Here is a 23,100-nt window from a genome sequence, read left to right as displayed (position 1 = left end):
CTGCCTCTATCAAACAGTACACTGGGCTGCTAAACGCTGCCAAGCACCCATCCTTTCTCTGCATTCAGAAAGCAGAGACCAGCCCCCACTGGTTTGGGAACTTTTCTGCACCTTTGGGTGAAGGGGGGCCAAAGGCACCCTTTCTCTGGAAAACCAAACTTCTTTAGGATCCTCCAGTCTTCCGCCTTCCTGGATGTTCAAAGGGCCTTGCACCCACCTGGGGCATTCCAGATGCTTTGGCCTTCAGCTCAGATCGTCACCGAGCCTACACTGCCTGGGCTGGGGCTGCTTCTGGTTGAGACCCCCGCACCTCAGCCCCGCACGTGAAGGGCAACAGGCTGAGAACAGAGCTTCGAGGCAAGGCCGGCGGTGAGCAGCCTGGCGGGGACTTAGCCGGGCAGGCGCTAGGATCCCGCGGACCCGTTTTCGGCGCGGAGGGCTGTTTCCCGAAGCGAGGGACCGGCCAGTCTCCCGCGGCAGCCGCAACCGCTGCGGAGGCGAGAGCTTCGCCCGCGGCGGGAACCGGCTTTTCAGGACCGCCTCGCGCGATGTGGCAACTCTTTTTGCCGACTCGGACGTTCCAGGCAGCCCCGTGTTCGCGATGACGGCTCAGAAGCTGCTGTAGCCGCGCGAAGGCGCCTTTCCAGTGAGCAGGCTCGGCCGGTCGAGGGGAGGACGGCGCGGAGGAAGGCTCCGATGGATGACAGCCGCTGCATCGACCATGAGCCCCAGCCTTCCCCGACCACCTTCAAGGTTTACAAGCGGCGCTGGATTGTCCTGACGGTCGTCTGCCTGGTGAATTGCTCCAATGCGATGGTACGTAATGGCCGGGCGAGTTGCGCTTTCTTTCCCCGCCGCGTCTGGGCGCCGGATACTCGAGGCCTCCCGCCTTCCCTTTTCCCAAACCGACCGTCCTGGTTTGCTTTTTTTTTATTTTTTTTATTTTTTATTTACTTACTTACTTACTTACAGACGCATACGATCCTAGGCGGCTCGCGGTAAGGCTGAATCAAAACAGAGTGAGTAAACCAACCCCACCACGGCCCCGCGTATCCCAGCCGCAATGTCCCGCCTTCCACCGGAGGGTTTCTTCGGCAGGAGTTGCCAGGTTTCTGGGGCGTCCCGAAAGTGCAGGAGGAAAGTAGTCCAGCCGCGCTTCCCTGACAGGCTCCTTCCAGATGCGCGGGACTTGGATGTATGAAGTCCGACTCATCTGGAGGTGACCCGCTTGGGGAGAGGCCCTTGCCTATTCCTTAGGAGCAAGTGCATGGACGCTGATTTAAGGCGGATAGAAGAAACGTGAGAACAGCCTCTTGATCCCGTCTTCCTCCGTAGCGGAAAGATGTCCGGCTGATCGAATGCGATTCCTTTGGGAAGGGCGTCTTTTTAACTGATTTCATTTCTGTCTTGGTTTTCCACCCAAGGTTTATAGTCCCTCTATTGATCTTTACAACAACCCTCTGAGGTAGGCTGAAAGATTGGCCATGTGAGGTTCATGGCAGAGGCACCCTGATGATTGCATACATTTCCCCCCAACCAGGTAATGTCCTGCTCAGGGCAGGCGCGCACACACATACACAAGAGGTAGTTGCAAACTTTTCCTTACGCAAGCAGCAACAAACAGAAAAGTTATGTGCAAACTCACACACGCAAAAGCAACCAAGTTCTCATAAGTCCAGCAAACTTGCCTAAATAAAGAGTTCAGCGTCCAAGGAGCAGGCGCAAGAATGGTCAGGCAAAGCCAGGGATCTAAAGGGTTAGCGAGCTCATCGGCCGGTCTGGGTTCAGAGCCAAAAGGCAAGGCAGAGAGAGTTGGACTCACCAAATGGTTGTTTCCAACACCAGTCTTGAAGTTGTAGCTCTCCTTGCGGCAGCTGTCCCCACGGATCGCTGGCTGTCCCCACTCCCTCTGCCTGATCAGGCGACTGTTCGTCCGGTGACCCCAGAGCTGACTGCTTGTCCTCCAAGGCTGCTTCAGGAGCTGGTTGCCCTTCTTTGTCTTCTGACTCTGAATCCGAGCCCCCCATGACAGGCAATCCCATAATTTCATGGTCAGAGATTGGGGATTTTGAAAACTGGAGTCAAACACATCTGGAGGGCAGCAGGTTTGGGAAGCTATTCAGGAGGGTTCCTCTGAAACCTTCACACAATAAGAGCCTCAATTTATTATAGGTTTTACCGATGGCTTGAACATAAAAAGACTGATAAGCATTAGCTATCAAGAGCCTCTGACCATGTGCAGAGTACACTTCACCACTTAGTACTTTCAGCCCAAATGAGGGGCCAGAGCTCCAAAGCAGGCTATAATCTAATTTGCCTTAAAAGCCAACCGAGACTGGATGAAAGCGTATCGATTATTTTGTCACTGTTATTTTTTTTTTATATTTAGCCGAGGCTTCATATGCTAAAGATGCTTAATTTTCTGGGATGTACACGAGATGGGGAGAAAAAAAATCAATGGGATAAGATATCTTTGTTTTGTATTCCACCTCTGGAATCACAGACAGCTTATCTGAAATGCTCCTTACCAGAGGGTTTTCCTTCCTGTTCAGTCCACGCTTGCAAACTTCCTTAATGCACAGGAACGTAAGCCACACTTTGTTGGGCCAAACCCACGGCCTATCTAATTCAGCAATCTGTGACATGCAGCAGCCAAGCAGGTGAACTGAAGAATAAGCTCACGGCTAGCTCTCTAACGCGGTCACTCCCCCGTAGCTGCCGTTGAAGTTAGGTGATTCTGGAGGTAGGACACAGCTGCCCAGAGTCAACTCTCCATGAATCAGGCCAGTCGCCTTTGAAACTTAGCCGTCATTACATGTGGTAGCAGCAAATTCTGCCGTCAATGCCACATTGTGCAAAGAAGAATGCCCTTTTATCAATGCTGCGTCTTCCCACGTGGAGCTTTACGGGATGGCCCCTAGTTCTAATACTGGGCAGAAAAACACTGTTTTCCACACACTGGCCATTTTGAGAGTTTGGAGAGATCCTATACAATACTTTTAAAGTTATTTTAGTACCATGAACAATTTGATATTACTAGCAACCCTGGCCAGGTCACACAATCCCTTGCTTACGGTTGCACAATCCCTGGAAAATTGTGTCTTTTTTAACGTCTTGTAGACAGATGCTGTGTTGCATGTCTAAATGCTCTGAAGTAGCTCTTCTGGTTTATTTTTGAAGCACTGCATAGCCCTAATATCAAGAACGATTAAGGGTGGCCAGGTGGGGATCCTTTTAGAAGGCATACTCTAGATCTTTCTAGATTACCAAGAGTGTTTCACTGATTACAAGGAATCATGCTTAATCTCCACTGTCTATTTAATCTGTATAAAATAATCTGTGTAATCAGATCTGTAAAATCATTGGCTTAAAAGGATACGCAACCACTCTGGACTGCTTAGTGTACAGTTTAAATTCTTAATAAGTCCATGGGTTTATTTTATATAAATAAATCAATTTGTTCACATTGAGGAAGTATGCAAGAAACATTGGGTTGAATGCTGATTGATGGCTACTTTTCATTTCAAATACATTTGATGAGCCTCACTTTAATGTGCGAAACAAGGGACACCATGTGATTGGTGATGGATCTTGTCACCCAGCCCTCTGCCCCTAGGCTTCCATGTCTTCTGTAATGTCTGGGTTCCCACCTCTAGCTGTCAATCACGGCAATAACTACAGGCATCTTTTTCTGCCTGCTCAGATGCTTTTCCACCTCTGCACCCTATTTCTGGCAGGAAGGAACATGGAAGCTGTTACATTGTTTTATACTACTACTGCTATACAACTTCTCTTCTCCTTGTCCTCTCTGCAGAAAAGAGGCATCAATCAGTTGTCAGGATCAATAGCTGCTGAGCACTCACAGCCTATTTTGTAAATTTGCTTTCACATATGAGCATGAGACTTATTTGTTGTTCAGTCGTTAAGTTGTGTCCGACTCTTCGTGACCCCATGAACCATATCGCGCTAGGCCTTCCTGTTCTTCACTGCCTCCCTGACTTTGCTCAGTTTACTAAGATTCAATATTCAATAGAACTTAGAGCTTTTCAAATGTGGTTCAGCTATAGTTCTTAGCAGTTTGAATTAGCATAGCCAATAGTGAAGGATGCTGGGAGTTATTATCCAACAATTCTAGAAAGGTCACACATCCCCATTGCTATATAGAAGCAACGGGAGATAAAATATCTTAATGTAGTTCATGATCAGAAGGTTGGGAAGGTGCCTCTCCAATAGGACGTGCTACACAGCTCTTCAGCTTCCTCTGGATCCATTGGATTGTAAATGGAAAGAGGAATATTTTAGCATCCTGGCTGGGGTGAGAAGAATTGGAGACTTCCATCCCTTCCTGAAGTGTCATTGCCAGAAGAGCAGCCCTTCAAGGTAGACCAGACTAGGGTGCCAGAGTTATGAATCCTAGTACTACTTTATTATAAGTTTACAATAACAGCATCTTGCAAGTCTGAATGTGCTTCCCCTCATCTCTTTATCTTCATGAGAACTAAGGAGGGTCATGTCTGAGACACTTCCTCAAATTACATTTCTGCCCCAGACTCAGATTTCTTTTATCTGACTCTTGTCTTGGGTGCAGCTCTTCCTCCTGTTCCTCCAGGTTATTCCTACTGCCAGTTACAGGAAAATGTTTATTTCCAAATTTCTTATATAACATTCAGTCAAGTCTTTATTATAATCATAGACCAGGAAATATAACTAGGTTTGCCTTAATGGATCAGATCAACCAGTTTTGTCATTCTCTTTCTAACAACAAGCAGCTTGATGCTCCCAGTGCATTCATAAGCAGGGTATGGTGTCAATCCTGCTTTGGCACCTGTCCTAATCATTTGACATCTTTTAGCCATGTTTCAAAGAAACTATTTAACTTCCATAATTAATACCCCCAGAAGAGTTACCTCTCTCCTGGTCCCTACAAATAGCATATCAAAAGAAGTGCAGGCCAGTGATGAGACTAGCAGGAGCTCTTCTGAAATTATTTTCTGAGACTGTTACCTGTGAACTCATCCAGAGATTCTACTTTTTCCCATATACTCAAGTTACTTTGGAGGAAAAGAAGAGATGGACACATACACCTTTTCTGATTGGGCTCAAACTTACAGAAGCTAACCCCCCCCCCCCCCCCCGCAACATGTTTGGGTATCCCAACATTATAGAGGAACATAGAGAGGCTCTGTGAAGAACACAGCTCTGCAACTTTTTCCAAACCTAAAGACCCAGCAGTATTAATTCAATCCACTAATTTTAGAAGGCTTTTAAAAGCTTTTATGTAGATTATGGCTATTTTAAAAGCTCTTATGTAGGTCATATATTCACAGGGCAAAATTTCAATAGTATTTAGTAGAGATGGGTTTGTCCTACCCATTCTTCTGCTTAATTGTTTTAAAAATGTTTCCATAGATACCAATTTGGAGTATCAATTGTACATTAGATACTGCTGATGCAAAGTCTCCCTAATTCGTTCCAAATGCATCAGTTTTCCCCTACCACTCACAAAATACTATAGTAGTAAACCTGTACTGGCATACTTTTTATCAAGTCTGCCCAACTTCCTCTAGAACATCCTCCAACCTATCAGTGGCCAACAGTTGTTGGACAATGGAAACCTGTAAATGTTAATTTAGAAGGAAGCTACACTGATTTCATCAGAATTTATTGCTAAGCAAATGAGAATATCCCAAGCACTCTACCTGTGTTTCTTTTTGTGAGTTACCATATATGTCACCAGATTTCATCTGTTAACTATTTCCTCTTTCAAACCGCTTTCTCGGTTTCAAGTGCTGCATACAGTACTTCATTTTGGGATTATGGTATTTGAGTCATAATTAGCTTAGCTGGTCCTGTCACTTTGTCTGATCCATTTAAAGCTTCATTAAGTTCATTTCCTTTAGCAGTTTCGGTTCAGAGTTACTTGCTCTTGATGCTGGAGAATGTTGTGGATGTAGGATTTTTATCTATGGGTGGCTTGTAGATTGACCTTGAAAGAGCAGAAGACATGATGCTGGTGGACATGCCATTGCTGGTTTTGGACAACTAATTCAGAAACAGTCTAATGCAGATATTGACCTTGGATTTGTTATACCTGTTAGGCCAGATATCATTTATATCTTTGCAAGCTTTCCATTCTCACTTAAGGTGGAGAACCATTATTGTTATTACTCTTATTATTATTTATTAAATTTACATGCCATCCAACGCCCAGCAACTAATTACTAATTTCATGGAAGGAATTATTAATTACATGGAAGGAAACGAATACAATGGTACTGTAGCAAGGCAATGTAACTATCCTAGGGACTGTACCTACATCTATACCTACCTACTTCATTTTGGGGTTATGGTATTTGAATTATAATTAGCTTAGCTGGTCCTGTCACTTTGTCTGATCCATTTAAAGCTTCATTAAGTTCATTTCCTTTAGCAGTTTCAGTTCAGAGTTACTTGCTCTTGATGGTGGAGTCCTAAAGTCCTAAAGCCAGCATCAGAAGCTCTGTATATCAATATGATTTATTTATTTATTTATTTAAATAAAATACCATGTAATGGCTTAGAGACCTGTCTTGCATCAGTCTTCTGGGTCTTAATGTCAGATTGCATTTATTGTCTAGAACCAAAATTCTGCTGCAAAGCTATGTCATATCTTTACTAGGTGTGTAGTATCTGAGTTTCAAAAATCTGAACGATTGCTATATGGCAGCGAAGAGTTAGAGACATTGCCAGCTCTTGGTGCCTTCTACTAGTCTTTTGATTTTTTGCTCCCAGATATGGCACACCTCTTCTTTGCCAGCTAACTATGCGGAGCATTCTATCTGCATTTGTATATTATTCTCAGGTAAGAGTTCTATTTTGATTACAATTGGTCCCCACTCTCTCTGCATTCAAAAAGGGCATCAATATACATCTTTTCCATTTAGGCTTCTGAAATGCTTAATGACAGTGTTATGTTTGGAATTAACAAATTTTAAGATTGTTGAAAACTTACATTTAAATAATTTGTCCAGTATTTTATTTCTTTTTGTTATTAGCCACCTTAAGCACTTCTTCATCATATTCATCCAATGGATGGTGATGATGATGATGATGATGATGGATGAATGATATAGGGTGCTTTAAGGTTTTGTATCAGATGTAAAATGTAAGAAGTCGTAGTACTCATAGCTTAAAAGGTGCCTAAATTTTACTACTTGCAAAAAATACAGAAAGGATGTCTAAGTGTTTGACAATGTTTTGTGCTTCTCTCTTCCTTTATTTAGCTATGGTTGACATTTGCTCCAGTGGCTGACTTAACAGCTGAACGATTCCATACCTCATTGGACATGGTCAACTGGCTCTCCATTGTGTACTTTGTGGTCTCAGTTCCTGTGGGGTTTCTAGCAATATGGATTCTGGACACCATTGGACTTAGATGTGCTGTAAGCAGAATGGAGACAAGCATGAGTTGGTTTATTCCTATCGTGGTCTTCAGAATGGGTTCTGGAGATTTTTCCTAAAATTGGCTGGGTCTGCTTCACTAGAAAATCAGTATTGGCCAATTAACTTCCCCAAAAGTCAGCTGGCTCACTTCCCACTGCTGACCTCACATAATAGGAAACCATGAGGAGCACTGAGACATGTGGCATGCTGTAATGTAGGGGACAGCAGTAAACTCCATGAGATAAGATCATTGTTTGGCTTAAAGGGAGGGAGACACCACATGAAGTGAGATGTCATATCTGCATTATCTTGACATTAAGAAATGGAAAACAAGTTCAGACCTGGTTTGAGCTTTTTCCTCCACTCGACATTCCTGATAAAACATGCCTCTCTGTATGTGTTTGTGTGCATACACACTGCAGTTTGGCTCACGAAAGGAATGTTATGGATTTTCATTGCAATGGGGAGAGGGGGAAGGTGAGAAAGAGTTGTCCACTCCTACATTTCAAACCTGATTCATATCAAAACCACACAACTTGCTGTAAAATACTCAAAAGCTGCTACTTTAATATTGAAGCATTAAAGTATCAAGGTTCTAGCTTAGCATTTCCCAACCTGGTGGTTTTTAGATATGTTGGGATTTTCATTAGCAGAATTACAGCCAGCATAGGGTGAATACAGATTCTCGGAGCTAGAATCTCCACAGGTGTTGGGCAACAGACTCAGGAAAGTACTAAAAAGCTGCATTTATTGATTTGTATATTTCTTTATTTGGCTGGTTTACAGTGTTGATAGCCTATACCTTAGGGGGTACAAATATGACCACCAATTGAAAGTATCACCTAGCTTGGCCTTCAGTGTATATCCTCAAAGATGTGATAGGATCCATCTTTGCCTGCATATATATTCTTCAGCAGCCAGGCTTATGGGGATTTTCCCATGGAGCTGGAAATGTTACTTTCAACATGCCCAGGACGCAGGGCTGCACAATCAGCTTTAAATGACTTCAAGGATGTTTTGTGTGAATGTTTTTTAGCAACATTGTTGTGATCTGGGTTGTGCCACTTCCCTTCTGCCCATGGTTTTGGAGTGGAGTCCTCCCATTTGATTCTACTGAGTTTAAAACTGACCTTTGATGGTCCATATACAACTTAGCTTGAAGATGCCTTAATAGCTGCTCTTAGCCACATCCCAGTCATTGCAGATTCTATTTGTGAACAGAGCCTGCTTGCAGCTAACAGTATGCTTCTGGTTTCATTCACCCCGTTGTAAATGGAATTGGTTCAGGCTTTAGTTGAGCAGAGGACTCCTGCGTGCCTAGATCCCTTTTCCACTAATGCCAAAAATATGCCTGTTGAACCTGTGCTGGAACTGCCTTAGGCATCTGAAGACCGTGGACAGTGTCCAGCACCCTACCAACTCTCATCCATTTCTGAGAGGGGATGCCATTCCATGAATGCTGCCTAGTGACTTACCTACAGTGGTGCACTCGAGCTGGCTGGTACTGGCTTGTTGAAAGCCAACTGTTAAATTTTCTGGAATTTTGCAAACCGGTTGAGATCAGAGTTGAGCTGCAATGCCTAGGATACCGATCAGTTGTTTGGCAGCTAGCGGCACAGCAGTGGTGGAACTGGCAGAGCTGGTTGTTACACATTTATCAGCGTGCCACTGTTTATTTAGCACCACTGAATTTATGCGGAGTGACCCTTGAGCCAAAGGATGTCCCTGCCCATCTTCCGGTCTCTCTGCTTCACCATAGGCTAGCAGTCTCATGCTATTTTAGAAAGATACAAAGATAAGGCAGCCTTCTATTCAGTACTTGATTACACACTTGGAAATGTAATACAGGAAGGCATTTTTAGCATTGCTACTCAATCTTGGGATCATGGAAAGCATCAGGTGGTGGAAGACCGTTTTATGTTAACCCTGGCTGTGTGGCTTCTTCTCTTGCAGGTGCTGCTCTGCGCCTGGCTCAATATGCTGGGCAGCATCATTCGTATTTTCAGCATTGTCGATGGCCTGAGCTTGGGCTCCCTAAACTACATCTACCTGCTCGTAGGACAGTGCCTCTGTGCCGGGGCCCAGCCACTCGTCATCTTTGCACCAACTAAGCTAGCGGCCTTATGGTTCCCTGAAGACCAACGAGCCACAGCCAATATGATTGCCTCTATGTGTAAGTAACTGGGCACTGATGATTCAGTCCTGGTTATTCCACAGCTGGTGCAGTGAGTCAGGAAGTCTGGGTTCAGATCTCATTTCTGTCTTGGACACAACATTTTCCCTGTTGAGGCTCCCATCAGTGATGTAAGAGTTCATTACTAGCTTACCGTACAGGGCTATTTTATGGGGATGTACGTACTATACTTTTGAACTTTTCAAAAACACTATATAAATAGGGTGGAGAATCTGTGGCCCTCCAGATGTTGCTGAGGTAGAACGTCCAGCATTCCTTGCCACTGACCGTGCTAAGAGATGGAAATTGCAGTTCAGTAATGTCTAGAGCAGTGTTTCTCATCCTCAGCAACTTTAAGATGTGTGGCATGCTGGCTAGGGAATTCTGGGAGTTGAGGTCCATATTTAAAGTTGCTGAGGTTCAGAAACACTGGTCTAGAGGGCCACCCCAAAGAGAAACCCTAAGTATAACTCCAGAGGTTACATCTATCATCTATATTCATGAGAGGAACTGTTTCCATCTGGTGCACTCCAGGTATACTATACTAATTTTCCAGAAATCATGCTGCTAATTAAATTAAATTGAATATTAATTTTATTTATATATTTATTTGATTGTATAGCTGCCCATCTCACCTAAGTGATTCTGAGTGGCTATGAATAAATAAATAATGCTGCCTGCTCCTTAGAAAGAACAAATAAGATGGTATATCTATGCCCTGATCTATTCTGTAGGTGGGACCTCACAGGATTAACCATAACACTTGAATGTCGGACAGTGACTAAAACTGAAAATCGTCTTCCTCATTTGCTAGTTGACGATGTGAAGGGCTCTCCCTGATTTGTTAGTCTTCTACCTTAAAGGTTATTATTTGATCACGAGGGTTTATTTGATGAAATACAGTTACACGAACCTCTTTCCTATGTGTGTTAAAATGGCACGATCCAGAAGATTCTTCCCCTGCCATTTATGAGAAATCTTACAGCCCATCTAGAGGGGTTTTCAGGAAATGAGGCAAACCCACGACTCCCATTTTTCAACCTGCTTCTCTCTAGTGAAGCAAGAAGTCCAACAGAAGCCTTCTACATAGATTGTGGCTTTCGTATAAGACAGATAGGAATTCTCTTGCTTTTCCTGTCAATTCACATGTATGTGAAATGTGTTCTAGTTGCTTTGGAAAAATCATCTCTTCAATCATGCGTCTCTCTCTTTCTTTTTACATTTCCATTTAGCCAATCCATTGGGCATGCTCATAGCTAACCTATTGTCACCTGCACTTGCTCCGGAAGAAAAAGATATTCCTTTATTGGTAAATGAACGTGAAATTTCACTTAGAATTCAGCATGACTTATCTGTTCTTAGGAGGCAAATCACACCTCCTAATGTTTTTAAAATTTGGCTGGGTCTCTGTTTTGCAGATTGGAGTGTATGCAGCTCCTGCTATCCTTGGTTGTATCTTGGCCACCTTCGGTGTTTGCAGTGGTGTTCCCCCAACTCCACCTTCAGCAAGTGCCGATCATTCAAATTCACCATCTTTCTGTGAAGGTTTGAAAATGGTAAGCTGCAAACAAAGCAAAGGAATAAACTTGGGGATTGCCACTGTAGTGTAATTCAAGTTAACCAATCCCAGGTTATATGGAAACAAAAAGGGATTTCTTGCTAGGTAGTCTGGTTGGCTACCTAGGTCAGTGTTTGAGGAGTCAATGAATTCTTCTCCCAGAACTGTGCTAGATGAGACCAAAGGCTTATCAAGTCCAGTAACTGTTTTCAAGCAGTAGTCAGTAAGATGCCTAGGGGTGTCTGCAGTGGGAGCAAGGTGGACAGAATGATGGAAGCAGAGCTATGGGGTCAGAACGTATGACATGTGCCGTGACATCACATGCACACATTGAAGTGGCAAAGCGTGTAGTTCAATGCTGCAGTGCTGATTTTGACTTGCTGACAATAGGAGCAAGATCCTGTGGACCTGAAGACGCATCTGGGAAGCCCACCAGCTAAACTAAGAAATAGTGTTCAACAGCAACCTGGGATTGTAAAGCATGTTGCCTCCAACACTGACCACAGTCTATTAGTTGAGATGTATGTTGGATGCCCAAATGCTAAGTGAAAGCAGCACTGTTTCAAAGTGGTCTCAGTCTAAATCTGGATCTAAACAAATCCAGTTCTGATTTGTAGCTCCAGAGCTTCAGGGTGCTGCAAAAGGGAGTAAGAAAACTTGGATCTAATGAATGACTGCTTTACAGTTACATGTGAAAGAAGTCAGATATATCACTGGAGGAAGAAAAATAGTAAAGTTCTGCAGAGATCTGGATTTGAAGGACAAAATGTAATACCAAGCACATGTGAGCAAACACATGGAACCTATCAGGAATTGTTTAAACCAAATGCCTCTTTTGTCGGGATCAGCCACAGAGGGCATCCAGGTGAGTCCAGGAAAAGATGCCAGCATTTCTATGTTCCGAATCATATTTTGTCCTTTGAATCTAGATCTCTCTGCGCAGCCCTAGAAAATAGCATCTCCACTGGAATCAGCATCATGTTTCTAAACCTTGCATATCAGAAGGCCCAAAAGGCAAAAGGCAAATTCAGTGACATATTCTGCGTATTAACATCTACTGGCATATTGGAGTGTTCTGTGTTTTGACAACGCTTCCTTGTTTTACTTGCTTTAGCTTATCCGAAATAAGCCTTACATCATCCTGACCATCTGCTTTGCCACGGGGATAGCACTATTCACGTGTGTCAGCGCTCTGTTGGAACAGATCCTGTGTGTCAATGGATATTCAGACGTAAGTCCTTTCTTCTTTTTATGTATCTTTGCCAGGATGGGGCTTAATGACAGGAGAAGCTAGGACAGCCCAGAAAACATGTGAGATGGGGTTATAGGAGACATGAATATTTCACTTACCCTGGCCATTGAAGGGCCCTTCTGAAGTTTGGTTCTATTCCTTCCTATGATCAGTGGCTTCTCTGGCAGAGAACTCAATCTGAAGAACAGAAAGTGATACAGAGCACCTGTATAATGGTGTAAACCAAATGCATACGTTTCTTAAGGTCATACCTCAGCTGCAGAGGGCAGCCATATGAGCAGATTTGGATAAGTTGTAGGTTGGTAGAAGTTAGTAGTGCCAACTAGCCCAACAATAAAGCAAAACAAAACCAATCAAGTCTTCTACTGGGAAAATGTCTCTCTTATTTTATTCCAAAAATCAATCAAGTAAAGCAAACTGATTGCTAAAGAACAATTCCTTCTTTTACCATTGTGGTTGTGATCCTAACAGGTTTGTAATCAATAAACAGGCTTAAGAGTGGTCATTTTATGCTCCCGTTCTATGCATCTGACTCCTTCCTCTCTCACGGCAGGAAAAGGTTTTATATAGATATAGATATAGATAAATAGATAGATAAATAGATAGATAAATAGATAAATAAAAAAATAAAAAATATAAAAAAATATAAAGGAATAGCTTTACTAGGACCAGTCAAAATAATACAAAAAAGTGTGCAAGTTTTCAAGATCTTTAGTATAACACCTCAAGCAAGATAGAAGGGCAAGAGATTGAGCAATTGAGAATTTTTAAATTTCTAGATGTGGTCCTTCAAGACTCAGAGTCATGAAACGCAAATATCGATTCTGTGGTCCTGTGGGCTCAAAGGAGTTGAGCTTTACTCCAGGTCTTTTCAGTATTTTTCACATAAAAGGGAGGGAATCTATCTCCACAGCTCTAAAACTATTTGCAGTCAAATCATTGGTTCATTTTCTTTATGGATCCCTATACACCCTTCCCAAACTACAGTATAGGCTGATGGAAATAGTACAAACTAAGTTGATCAGAGCAGGGTTTCAAGCTCTAAAATGCATAGCTAAGATAATTCTGAGGCTAGAGGCTGGCCGGATGAGGATTGAGGAAACAGCCTGCTTATTAACTTTCAATTACTGGCTTAAATGTCATTATTTCCCAGTAGGGTTGATCCCATTTCTTATATTCAATAAATTCCAATCCTCTTGGGCTCCAACAATTGTTAGAAAACTGTAATCATGTGGCCTCCCTCTCGATTTTCTACATTCTGTCATATTTACTCAAGCTAAGAGAGTTATCAAAGGCACTTTGATATTGAATATGATAATGAGAGACCTCATTCCAAAATATATCCAAGTACACTTTGATCAACCTAAGTGAAAACCAGCTAATTATATCCACTTACTGAACTTCCCATTTCAACCAAGATTTTTCTTCAGATCCAGATCCAGTAGCTTGTCTTTATATGGGAGATTTAATAAGGTTCTCATAGCTAGTCAAACCTGGTCTTCTCGAGGTGGATTCAACTGATGGTTCAACTGAATCTACCTCCAGATGCTGTTACATTGTACTTTCTATAATGATACTGAAATATTCTTATCATATAAGAATATCAAAATCTTCTTATCATATAAGAAACGCTTTATTACACATACTATGGCAAGATTTTGGTGTGTGTATACAACTGACTTCTGGTCTACATAAGTAACATCTTCACATTTACTCCATCAATATTTGGTCATGCATGAATGAACTATTAACTGTAACTTATCTCTGAGTTTTTAGATCATTAGATTTTATATTGCAATTTCTTTTTATATTGTTAATTTACTAATTTACTGCAGACTGTGGATCTAGTTTTAGAATTCACTTATAATTAATTGGGGGGGAGTTTCTTGTCTAATCTTAAGTCTTTTAGTTCCTAATCTTCATGTCAACAGTGCAGTTCTGCATTGTTTTACATACAGGTAGTCCTCACTTAATGACCATTCTTTAGTGCCCATTCAAAGTTACAGTGGCACTGAACAAAGAGACTTACAACCGGTCCTTGCACTTACAACCATCACAGAACCCTTGTGGTCATGAGATTGCGATCCGGGCACTCGGCAATCAGCTTGCACTGATGATGGTTGCAGCGTCCCAGGGTCATGTGATCACCATTTGCAACCTTCCCAGCTGGCTTCCGGCAAGCAAAATCAATGGGGAACTGCATGATTTACTTAACGACTGCCTCAAAAAAGGTTGTAAAATTGGGTGCAACTCACTTAACAACAGACCCACTTAATGATGAATTTTCCAGTCCCTATTGTGGTCGTTAAGTGAGGACTACCTATACTTAAAAACATTACATTTACATGGCTGGATTTTGTTGTACTTTGTTTTAAGCTGGTCCCCTTTACAAACTGAAATAAAATACATCCTCTAATATTGGTTAAAGCTACTTCCCACTCCCTCCCATGAGTCTGGCCCCTCTGATTTTAACTGATGATTTTGTTTCATCCAGGATTAAGACATTGTATGAGCATTTGAAATGCTAGTTTTTTACCTGGATAAATTCCAGTGGTGGAATAGAAGCATGCCACAGACCTGAAAAGGCAATTAGATCTGGCTGCCCTACCTCAAAATTTGTTCCTTCGTACTCACTCCCCCTTTTCTAAGCTGGCAAGAAATCTAACCTAAATAATAGCTCCCAAGTTCAGAAGGGTATTAAATCTCTGCCATGGCTGGCCGGGGAATTCTGGGAGTTGAAGTCCACACATCTTCAAGTTGCCAAGTTTGAGAAACACTGATTTAAACAAAGACTCTGCCACTGAGGTGAAGGAATTATTGAAACATTAAGCCATGCTTTGCTATATTACTCTTATTGTAAAGATACCTAGTTACAGCTAATAACCTGCCATCTAGTCAGCTGAATTTATTTTATTTCCAGTTATTAACACCTGATTAATGTGATTTTATTTCTCTGAATATGGTTAAGCTTTGCTTTATTACTGTATTTGTCAAATAGAATTCTGATCACATCAGTTTTGTAATTATTGGTTAACAATTCTTGTCAGCAAAATGTTCTCCTCCTCCTCCTCTTTTGGTCAATGGTCATTAAAAAAGCGATTGCATTGTATTGTATCTTATTGTAAGAATAAGGGAGTTCAGGAATTGTGCCACATGGTTCAGCTGTGAGGCATGCGTTTCAAGGTCGGCCATAACATGAAGATCCAGCATTTCCCCAAAAAGATAACACCCGACCTTTCCAGTTCTCAGAACAATGAAGCTGTGAAGTTAACCACAGATCACTTAGCTGAACCCAGGATCTCTCTAGATAATAAGTTATAAAACTTGTGGAGTCTTCTTTTTTCCTTTTGAAAGTTTCCTTCATTTCCAGGCTTCAATATATTATATTACCAATATCACCAACTTGAGTTATTAACTCAGTCTTCTAGATGCATTATATACAATTAACAGAGTTGGATACAGACATTTGAAATATTTTAGAACTGAAATGGGGATCCAAGACATTTACAGGTGTTTCTGAAATCGTCACCAGCTTGGTGGTGGTGGTTGTTGTTATTAATATATAATTATTAATATATAATAATAATTATTAATATATAATTAATATAATAATAATAATAATAATAAATCCAGTGATAAAAGGGAAAAAGTGCTACCCCTTATTCTTTAAATTGTTCAATTATGCGTCCTAATCCAATATCTTGTATAGTTTTTTGCAGGTTTGACTGGAGCCTTGTTCATTATATTTGGGCTCATCGGTGCCTTCTTCCTTGGACTATATGTAGATAAGACAAAGAAATTTACAGAAGCTACCAAGTTCAGTTTTATTCTAAGTGCCTTGACTTGCATTGGATTTTCAGTGGTAAATATATTTTGAATGAAATAATGCTTCTCTGTTGCCTTTCTGGAGAGATAATGAACTTCTGAACTAAATAAATCCTGTCCTCCAAGAAATAGTTAACCACTAATAATGTGATTATTAACAGAAGTGTGTTTTGCATGTAATCGTAGATGTTTAAGTAAGGACTGATTAACATTTAATCCCTCCAGTGCCAAGCAATATAATAAAGCAGTGTTCCTCAACCTTGGCAAGTTGAAGATGTGTGGATTTCAACTCCTGAATTCCCCAGTCAGCATGCTGGCTGGGAAATTCTGGGAGCTGAAGTCTACCCATCTTCAAGCTGCCAAGGTTGAGGAACATTGTAATAAAGGCTGTAATATTTTCACTTTCATTTTGGCGCTAAAACAGATCAGAGCAATATTTGAAGATAGAATGAGTAGAGTCATCACACTTCTTTGATCCTAAGCTTTCTTACTGAAGTCCTAGGAAGATAAAATGGAATGAATAGAAATCTGGAATAGAGAAATAAAAATTGAACACTTGTCAGCATTTCATACGATCATCAACTCATTCCATATTGTTTGACAAACTGTTATGTAGTATAAATTCTTGTGAATGTATTAGTGGTTAAAATAATGCCAAGACATATTTTCTGGAGTTTTTAACCAATATACTTGTTACTCTTGCTTTGAAAACTATTATTTCTTTAGATCAGAATGCTTTTGGCATGTTCCAAAAACATTGGGTCTTCAGTTCCCATCATTCCTTGTTGAGAGTTTGAGTCTTAACACATTCAGAGTATTAGGTTGATGAAGGCTGCTCCAAATTTTACCTTTGAAGAACTGTTGCTTTTGCTACAATATCTCTGTTTACTAGAACTGTGAACAAGGGACATAAACATTTGCCTGGTGACCAAGGGCTGAAGAACTTTTAAAAATCATTTAATCCCACATGATACAAACACAGCACCAAGCAAATTTAAAATTAACTTGTAGTTTTAATCTTGCTGTCCTCATATCTCCTAAATCTCTTTTCATATTAGTTTATCTAAAGAGAGAGCCAGTTTGATGTAGTGGTTAAGGCACCGGGCTAGAAACCAGGAGACCGTACGTTCTAGTCCCATCTTAGGCATGAAGCCAGCTGGGTGACCTTGGGCCAGTCCCTCTCAGTCCTAGGAAGCAGACAAGGGCAAACCACTTTCAAAAATACTGCCAAGAAAACTTCATGGACTTGTTGATTCCAGGAGTTGGCACTGACTCAAAGGCACCAAAAATAAAATAAAAAATTATCTAAAGAACTCAATCTAAATGAATGCAGCAGCATGAGAGAGAAACTGGAGAGCAGGATTACCTCTGTCATGTTGAGATAATCTAAATGCATAGCATGCTCTGGGCGGGAGGGATACCTGCTGGACGTAGTGCTATAGAGAGACTTTCCCCTTTACTCATTGTATTTTCTCCTTCTGCAGGTATGTCAGATGAGAAACCAGCAATATGCTGTGGCAATATTCAGCTGTCTTTTTGGGTTATTTGGATTTTCTATCTATCCCGTCGCTATGGAACTAAATGTTGAATGCTCTTATCCTGTAGGAGAAGGAACATCATCAGGGATCATTTTTGTGATCAGGTAGATACAGATTCATTCAAGAAATGGAGCCCTTTGATCTTCTCTAGACAATAACTGGATTCATTTATTTCACTGGGCTTTAGGATGGTTGGTTTGGTTTTGATTTAGTGTGATGTTGATTCCAACCATTGTGGTTAGCAAATCATAGTTTATGGCCCACCATCACACTAGACCTTTGGGCTCATTCAACAAAGAATGGCTTAAGGCACTTTGGAAAACTATTTAATATGTCATTTCCAGGAGCAATAACTGATGGGTTCTTTTAGCCTTTCCAGCTAGTAGAAGTCACAATTGCCCACATCCTAGGAAATCATTAATAAATATAAATAGCTTGTTGTTTTTCTTCCACACTTTGGAAGTGAAGTTGAACAAAATGATTCCTAAAGAAAGGATTTGTGCACCAAAGTGGAAAACACCCCTGGGCATTGCACAATAGATGCAATTAAATGTTTCCCAGGATGGTCCAGCTCTTTCATCTTTGCCTTTCTGTGAGCTCTTGTTTCTCATCCCTCTGCTACAATGTAAATCAGAACGCATAAGCTGTGCTGCAAAACAGGTACTTATTCAAGTCACACAAGGCTGGAGAAAAGAGAAGTCTCTGTTCAGTCAAGTAGAAAAGTAGAAAAGACATTGCAGAGACGGACAGCGCAAGAATCCTTATTAGGAAAGCGCTCCGATTCTTTGATCATTGTAGTTGCTGTGTGTGTGTGTTTTGGACTTCTTTTAATTACAGGGTAACCAGTTCCAGTAGTAATATACCTATAGACATAACAATATTCTAGTAGCTTAAGCAAAGCTGTCTTTCTCAAGCAATTTCACAAAACTCTTCCTCTGCTCCATAAAGATGAAAAAGGACAGTTATCTTCAGGTTCCTGGTAAAGAAGGGAGCAGGAAGATTTCCTACTACTTCTCCTTCCAGGATGGGAAGAAATCTGACATGTTCAGTCCATTCTTGTTTGGCTGTGGTAGCTAGGAATTTTGGAGGATGCACTCTTAATGCATCAGAAGATGCCCACTTAGAAAATGCTAGTTTAGATCCTACAGTAAATCAATGGATGGGGTACCCTGAAGGTCTACTTTAAGCCCAAAAGCAAATCTTAATTGTTATAGATGAAAATGTCTCTTCAAAAGAGCCATATTTTAGATGTCATCACCCGATGGGTGTCAATTTTGTTTCAACAGCCAGATCCTAGGAGTTCTCTTCATACTTCTGTTCCAAAGCTTGGCTGTGGAAAAAAAGAATGCCCCATTCTCTACATGTGCTTCATCTCTAGGTCCACCAATGGATTGGACAAGTAAGTATTTTCCTTCTGTTTGATTTGTTGGCACTTGAATGGTTTGATAAAGTCACTGGCAGATTCTTCTACTAGCATCAGGGTTGCATAAAGTTGAATGAAATCCTAGAGTTGCCTATGGGCCATTAGCCATTTTTTAGTCTATTGACTTTTATTTAGGGGTAGATGAAGTAGCCAGGACTTTACCTGGAAGATGCCTATGTTGGTTTTTTGCCCAAACTCTGACTGCTATTTGCCTTGTAGTATGGGGGTGGTGGGGGTTGTCAGGTTTTTAAAGGTTCAGTCCCAGAAGAAATGTGATAGCGTTAGCTGCTGTTTTGTTAAAGCTGATTTTCAAGGCTTTGGTGTTTCTTAGAATTTAATTGTTAGATTTGTATCCTTTCATTCAGGAGGTCATGATGGCATATATAACACTCCCTTACCTCATTTCTCCCTACAGCAACAAACTTGTGATAGATTAGACTGGCCCAACGTCTCCCAGTACATTTCTGTGGTGGAGGATGCCAGTCTGGTACTTTAACTTACACCATCCTCACTTGTTGTTTTTTAGTAAAAAAAAAAAAAGTACTATATATAGATGTTTGTAAACTGCTTACAGCCACAGAATGTCAGGACATAGAGTCAATACACAGAGTCTTAAATAAATGAAGCAACCATTCACCAATGACCCAAAAGCAAAAATGTTGCTCTTGGACACAGCACCTGTTTTATTAGGTCTTTCTCATGTCTTTCTAGAATTTGATTTAAGGAGAGCTACATAATTAGCAGCACTGTATCTTATAGCTCTTGTAGGACTGTACCACATGAGGCCAGGGGAGATGACTGCAGCAAGCTTAGATGATGCTAGTCACAAGCTATATGCATGAGGCAACCCTAATATTTCTGCATGGTTTATAATCAAACAAGGAATTAGATCCATCTCCTCTTGGGAGTCTACTCCACCATGTTGTCCTCCATCACCACAAATGCAGTATCTTTTATTTATGTTGTAATATAAGGCAAATGTAATAATAGGGAAGAATCAAGCATGCAATCATTCACTTGCAGTTTGAAAGCAGTCAATTCAGTCCAGCTCCCTGATATTGCCATTTATTTCTTAACCTTGATGGGATAATTCTAGCTTAAGGGTAGCTGAGCATCTGATCTGAAGGCAGAAGGCTCCAGGTTCAATCATTGGCATCTACCAGCTGAAAGGACCCAGGAGCTGTTGATGGGAAAAATTTAGCCAGTGACTGCCAAAGTAAGCAATACTAGGCTAAATCAGAGGTGGGCAAACCTTCTGAGGGGCAGAGACCACAGCTAACATTTTTGCAGGATAAGATGATAAATTGGATGGGACAAGGGGCAGCGGGGACAGGGCTGTGTCATAATGCATCATGAAGGGAGGGGGTTTTTTTTCCTATGGGTTGGGGGAGATGCCATTTTTAAAATTATACCATCCTCATTTACAATTTACACTACAATTTTCATCATTTCTTACCTTAAAATGGCAGGAAACTATGCTTTTAACTTTTGGCAACTGTGGATAAAAGGGGGCTCCAGGAGCCCATGCAACTTCATAGAATGTCATATTGCTCCTCTCTGGCCTGTAAGATTGACCTAATATAACATGGTTGTGTATACTCACATGTCAGTGCATTCAAAAGATCTAGATGAAAGTGTAATAGCTTCACCTGAAAAGACCTTCAAACTAAATTCTGATAAAAGTTTTAGGGGAGTCTTAGGGAGACAGGTAATCCTGTGCTTGCTGTCTACACAGAAATGAATTCCTAGAGCAACTCAGCAAAACAATAAAAAGGGGGCTATTCTATCCACCTCTTTCTCCATTTACTGTTCACCCCCCTCCGCTTTTGGGGCAGTGGTTCTAATCCAATCAGACCACCAAAGTTTTGAGGGCTTTTTAAACTTATTTTTGTTTTATTGCAGTCATTAATCAGAAAAGGTTATTCTCCCCCCCCCAAACAAAAAACATCAGGAAGGGGCAGTCACCCAGTGTGGCCTTTTCAGTCTTTGGGTGTCCAGCAAAACTGATTGCTCTTCATTTGACAGGATTCTTCTTGACTATCTTGCCAGTTCATTAGTGTGTTTAGCCCCAGGATAGTGGCATAATGGGTCAGCTGTACTTTTTTCATTAATTTATTTTATAAAACAAAATTCTATGGTTGCATGACACACCCACTGAAATTTATTTAAGAAGAATTTTTTAGTATTCTGGATTTGTAATATGCAATCCAGCCAACGTGATAGCTACAGAATGATGGCAGTTCTTGTCCAATATATCATGGATAGTATCAGGACAGAAAAAATATTTAGAGTTTAGGTACTTCTTAACAAACTGCATAGCTCCCTTTCATATTATTGTTTAGATTATCTGTGGGCAATCATCCAGGTCTGCCCCCCCCCAAAATCCCTTTTGAAGGTCCCAGCAGCTCCTTTGATCAAGCTATTTAAATTTGATCATATAAATCTGTAATCTGGTATCCTATCATTCTGAGGTGGAAGTACAGGTAGTCCCCAGGTTAAGAATGCCCTGCTTAAGGATGAGCCATAGTTAAGAATGAAGCCTACTGTAGCAAAATTTGAGTTAAATATATAGTGATTCAAGTTAAATACACAATGGTTTGAGTTCATTACACAATACTACTTATACAGTATTATACAATAATACTGTTCCAACTTACATACAAATTCAACTTAAAGACAGTATTGTGTGTCATTGTAATTTTGGTAAAATGACTTTTTCATCTTGTAATTTCAATAAGCTTCTTGATACATATCATGCTGTTTTACATAAATAATAATGCTAATTCAGTAATAATAATTCAGACTTCAACCAATCTGGATAAAGTCCCCATAGCTTAAATATTCAATATGCCACAATTATATGCATTGCTTCTCTCACGTAGTTAGATGAGGCATGTTTCCAGGTAAGTAGGTGGGACCTATTTAAACAAAGTTTAAGAACTAACTATTAGATTTTATTTCTATATATTCCAAAATAAAATGCTGAAGAATATCCTTTTTTTTTTACAGATTCAACACTACTGATGAGTGGAATCAGCACTGTAACAGCCTGTTTCTTTATCATTACATTTCACACTAATTATAAGAGGATCTGTGCAGAAACATCTCAAAGCTGTTCCACCAACAAAACAGAAGATGAAGATATTGCAGTAACAGCATGAGATGAAGTATTTCCAAATGAACTCTGGACTAACCATGTGCCTAAAAGTCAGCTGACACATCAGACACCTCAAGTGCCATAAATTCAGTAAATTATAACTTTGTGATAATTGACTGTAAAACATTGCTTCTTTTTATTCCTTCTGATAGTTGACTGTGTGAGTGGCATGGAGGCAGTTAAAACAGCCCCATCTTCCTGCAAAAGGAAGGTATCACCAAGGTCAAGGAAACATCAAGCTTTCTGAAATATATATACACAAAAAAAGGAAGGCAGGAAGGAAGGGAGGGAGAGAGGGAGGAAGGGAGGGGAGGGAGATGAAAGGAAAGGAAAATCTCCCAAAACATGGTCAAGACAAATATGCTAAGCTGTCACATTGTCTTGACTAATGGAGGACAAACAGACAATATTGGGGTCAGAGGGAGAAAAGGAAGAGAGATATTCATAGGGAAAGACATGGTGACTGACTGACAAATTGAACTTGCACCATTCTAATAGACAGTTTCATTCCCCTCCCTTGCCATAATTGGAGACATTTTTCAGAATTAGAAACCAGGATTTCTAATTAAATAGAACTTAATCTTGGCAATGACGCTAAATTGCAACATAGTGATGGGCAATCACTCCTCTTCCTAGAAAGCTGCACAGAGATTGGGATTCACCCATGACAGTATGTCACAATGCGGTTTGTTTGGTTTTAACTTAATGTGTCATATGACCCCAGCTTTGCAGTTTGTAAACCAAAGTTTATG

At 40.9% G+C, this 23,100-nt stretch overlaps 1 protein-coding gene and 1 long non-coding RNA gene across 2 annotated transcripts; one reads left to right on the top strand and one right to left on the bottom strand.

Moving 5' to 3' along the window:
* The first annotated feature begins 443 nt into the window (after positions 1–443).
* SLC49A3 (solute carrier family 49 member 3) lies at positions 444–22,472 on the top strand. The gene is made up of 10 exons (XM_007441549.3): positions 444–816; positions 7,263–7,421; positions 9,376–9,595; positions 10,828–10,904; positions 11,014–11,151; positions 12,268–12,384; positions 16,115–16,267; positions 17,715–17,872; positions 19,055–19,167; positions 22,201–22,472. Exons 1-10 carry the CDS (start codon positions 697–699, stop codon positions 22,350–22,352), a joined length of 1,407 nt encoding a protein of 468 aa, XP_007441611.1. The 5' UTR covers positions 444–696; the 3' UTR covers positions 22,353–22,472.
* LOC112542422 (uncharacterized) lies at positions 11,013–12,747 on the bottom strand. Its single transcript, XR_003086183.2, has 2 exons — positions 12,504–12,747; positions 11,013–11,156 (listed from the first exon to the last, which is right to left on the bottom strand). It is a non-coding gene; the product is annotated as an uncharacterized LOC112542422 (long non-coding RNA).
* Positions 22,473–23,100: the final 628 nt, after the last annotated feature.

Source organism: Python bivittatus, unplaced genomic scaffold (assembly GCF_059951505.1).
Source record: "Python bivittatus isolate LINGU-HERP-01145 unplaced genomic scaffold, Pbiv_v1 ctg000850_np1212, whole genome shotgun sequence".
Lineage (NCBI taxonomy): Eukaryota > Metazoa > Chordata > Lepidosauria > Squamata > Pythonidae > Python > Python bivittatus.
Note: the sequence above shows the minus strand (reverse complement) of the source record. Positions and strands in the feature narration are given on the sequence as shown.